The 3,590-nt window shown below is 60.9% G+C and overlaps 1 protein-coding gene across 1 annotated transcript; it reads right to left on the bottom strand.

Annotated features, from left to right (window-relative positions):
• On the bottom strand, positions 1-3,486 carry TRIM35 (tripartite motif containing 35; the record flags this gene model as incomplete). Its single annotated transcript, XM_010183886.1, has 6 exons — positions 1-182; positions 1,109-1,230; positions 1,562-1,584; positions 1,690-1,920; positions 2,201-2,296; positions 3,039-3,486. Coding segments are annotated over 6 exons (1,102 nt in total), but the record flags the coding sequence as incomplete, so codon positions are not given.
• Positions 3,487-3,590: the final 104 nt, after the last annotated feature.

A 3,590-nucleotide genomic window follows, 5' to 3' on the forward strand; every position in this document is an offset into this window, starting at 1 on the left:
CAGGTCCACCTCCCAGGTGTGGAAGCCGCTGGAGAAGCCGCGGGAGCCCAGGATGCAGGGGGCGGAGGCGAAGCGCTCGGGGTTCTCCAACAGCAGCTTGTACCCCCCGTTGGTGACGCTGGAGAGATCCTCGGACACCGAGAGCCACCCCGCTGCTGAGTTGGGGTCAAAGCTGAAGGGGACTGCGGTGGGGATACGGAAGCGTGTTAGGGTTTGGGATCATAGCGTCGTTATGGTTGGAAAAGACCTTTAAGATCATCAAGTCCAACTCTACCATGGCCACTTCTAAACCATGGCCCTCAGCACCTCATCTCGCTGGCTTTTAAACACCTCCAGGGATGGGGACTCCACCACTGCCCTGGGCAGTCCCTGCCACTCTCTGATGACCTTTTTGGGTTGAGCAGGGATGAGCTCATGGGTGGGCTGCAGCCCCACATTTGCCCATCCCTCACTGCAAGGGGGACATTGAAGGGCTGGAGCGTGGGCAGAGAAGGGCAAGGGAGCTGGGGAGGGGGCTGGAGCAGCCGAATGATGGGGAGCAATGAGGGAGCTGGGGGCTGCAACAAGGTCATTTTGCCTCTTTGTCCTCACATCCAGGGCTGCCAGGGGAGAGAGGACCACCAGGACCCCGTGGCTTGAAAGGGGACCAAGGAGACCTTGGCCCTCCAGGTCCAGTGGGGATGAGGGGTTTCAAAGGTAAGGATGCACATTCCTGGGTGGATCGTGGGGTCTGGCTGGGCTTCTTGGGCAGCAAACTTTGCCCAAGGCAGCGGTGGAGTCCCCATCCTTGGAGGTGGTCAATGTGGCACTTGGGGACATGGTTTGGTGGCCATGGAGGTGTTGGGTTGATGATCTTGGAGGTCTCTCTAAACCTTGGTGACTCAATTATTCTATGATCCTTTCCTTTTTGGGGACAACCCAACTCATCATGGGGAAACGCCCCCTCCAGGGCTTCCTTTTCAGGGTGCAAGCACCCCAGAGCACCCTTTCTGCTCCCCAAACCCCTTCCCTAAGCCCACCAACCCCACGCATGGCTGCTCTATGGCACCCACAGCCCCTGGGGTCGCCCCACGCAAAGGCTGGGCAACCACAACCCCCCAGCACTCACCGACGGTGATGGTGTCCAGCATCTTCTTCCAGACGTTGTACTGCAGCGAGCCCAGGTACTTGGCGACATCCAGGAGCATCCCCAAGGGCACAGCCTCTGGTTCCTCGGCCGTGCAGGCGATCCTGGGGCAGGGGATGAAGATGGGGCCAGGGCAGGAAGGGACTCACCCCAAGATGGTCCCGAATCGCCCCAGGAAGGTCCCAGCACCAAATATCCCCCCTCCAATATCAGGGTTTTAATGGTTCTCCCAAAACTTTCAGTGCTGCTCCCCCATCCTGCCCAGCACCACGGCCATGGGAACCCCCAGCACTTTCTGCCAGGGACAATGTAGGTTAGGGAATTCATTTGGGGCTCAGACCAGGCAGAAGACCCCAAGGAGGGGATATGGAGGTTCAGCCACCCCCAAACACCCTGCATCACCAGGCAGGGGACACAACGGGGACCAGGACCTACCTGCGCTTGCGGTTCTTGTGGCTCTGCAAGAGAAGGAGACACTGGGCGTCAAACCTCGGCTCAGAAGGGGGTCGCCAACAACCCAAAGGGTCGCCCACCTCCCTGCTCGCACCCCAACAGGGCTATACCATGAGGAAGGTGTAGTCGTCCTCCTTGAGGTCCTCCTGGAGCTGTCGGGCTTCGTTGAGCAGGGCCCGGCTCTCCTCCCCCAGCCGCTTCATCTTCTCCTCCAGGAAGCTGCGCTTGTGCCCCGCCTCCTCCTGCAGCTGCTCCAGCAGCGCCTTCTCCTCGCCCCGCAGGAACTCGTGCAGCTTCTCAAACTCCCTCTTGATCTGCTCCTCCAGCCGCACCGCCTCCCTCTGCCCCACGCAGGGATGTCAGCGCCTCCTTCTGGAGCCCCCACATCCCCCAAAAACCAGCTCCAGCACTCAGGGATCCCACCAGGACCTCCCAAAAATCACCATCCCTGCTGTCCCGGGCCCCAAATCTCCATCCGAGTCCTTCCTCCCTCCCAGTATCCTCACTCAGGGATGGCTCCAGCCCAAACCCAGCTGCATTCCCGCCCAGGGCGTGTACACGCGTGTAACACGTACGCGCACACGTGTGTCGCGTCGCCTTGCCAGGAGGGGATCGCTTCACCTGGTTGTGTTTGAAGATGGACTCGTAGGAGCGATGGACGGTCCCAAAATTCTTCGCCTTGTCCCGCAGGGAGGTCTCCATGTTCTTCAGCTTGGCCTGCGGGGAGGAGTCGCCCTCGTGAGCCTACGCCCAGCGTTTCCGAGGTGGAAAAATGAGAGTCCCAAACGCGGGAGGACCAGGTTAAGCAGGATCCTCCATCAACTCACTCTTCCCCTCCTCTGCCGAGGCCCAACGGGGTCAGCTCGGCTTGGGGACGCGCAAAGAGCCACCCCAAATTGCCCCGCAGCGAATCCTCCCCTGGTTTTAAGCCTTCCTACCCATGCGACGTCAAGTCCCTGCCTGTCCCTGCTGCCGCCGACAGCTCCTGGATCCCTGGCCAAGCCTTGCAAAACAGCGGCCCCAAGGCCGCTCCCGCGACGTTTGAAATTTGGCACACGTCAAGGGCAGCAGCGGCTGGGAAACGCGGCAGATCCTGGCAGGACGCCCAGGTGCTGGAGCTCTCCTCCTCCTTTTTATCTTCCTCTTCCTCCTCTGCCTCCTCCTCCTCCTCCCTGCAGGGCTCGGGGCGGCCTCCCCACCCCACGTCCCTCCCCGGCCGGGGCAAATTGTGCAACTCCCACCCCAAATACACGCTCCCAACCCGCAGGCGCTGCCGCAAGAACCTGCTGCCGCAAGAACCAGCGTGGCCGGATCCAACCTGGCCCTGGCTGAGGATGAAGGAGCCACGGGAACCACACCAAAACCCTCCGAGCATCACCCCAATGAGGGCAACCATGCCCAGGCTGCACCCCTTTCCACGCTATGAATCCCTCCCGATATTCCCGGGGTGTCCCCTCACCCTGAAATCCTCCGCTGTCTCCTGCACCGGCCGCATCTTGTGCCCCTCGTGCTGCTTGGAGCTCTGGCAGACGAAACACACCAACTCCTTATCCTCCAGGCAGAAAAGTTTGGCTTTTTCATGATGCAAGGGGCAGAGGGCGGTGGCCCGGCCCCGGTGCTTCCCTTCTTCCTTGAGGATCATCTCCACCAGGTTGTTGAGCGTGTGGTTGATGCGGAGGTCAGCGAAGGAGGAGGCCTCCTTGCAGACGGGACAGACATGATTCCCGTGCTCCCATGAACGGCTCACGCAGCTTTTGCAGAAATTGTGGCCGCAGCAAAGGGTGACGGCTTCCCGGAAAGGGTCGTAGCAGATGGGGCACAGCAACTCCTCCTTGAAGGTGGCCGTGGAGGAGGAGGTCAAAGGCACCGGGCTGCTGGCCGAGGAGCTGGATCCCTTCTCCATGGCGCTGGAGAGGGATGGAAGGAGGTTTTTTTGGGGAGCCCCAGCTGGAAAACCAGCTCGCTTCCTGATGCAACCGCCTTCCTGCACGTGACTCACCCCGCAGCTCCC

This window comes from Mesitornis unicolor, unplaced genomic scaffold (genome assembly GCF_000695765.1).
Source record: "Mesitornis unicolor isolate BGI_N332 unplaced genomic scaffold, ASM69576v1 scaffold36104, whole genome shotgun sequence".
Lineage (NCBI taxonomy): Eukaryota > Metazoa > Chordata > Aves > Mesitornithiformes > Mesitornithidae > Mesitornis > Mesitornis unicolor.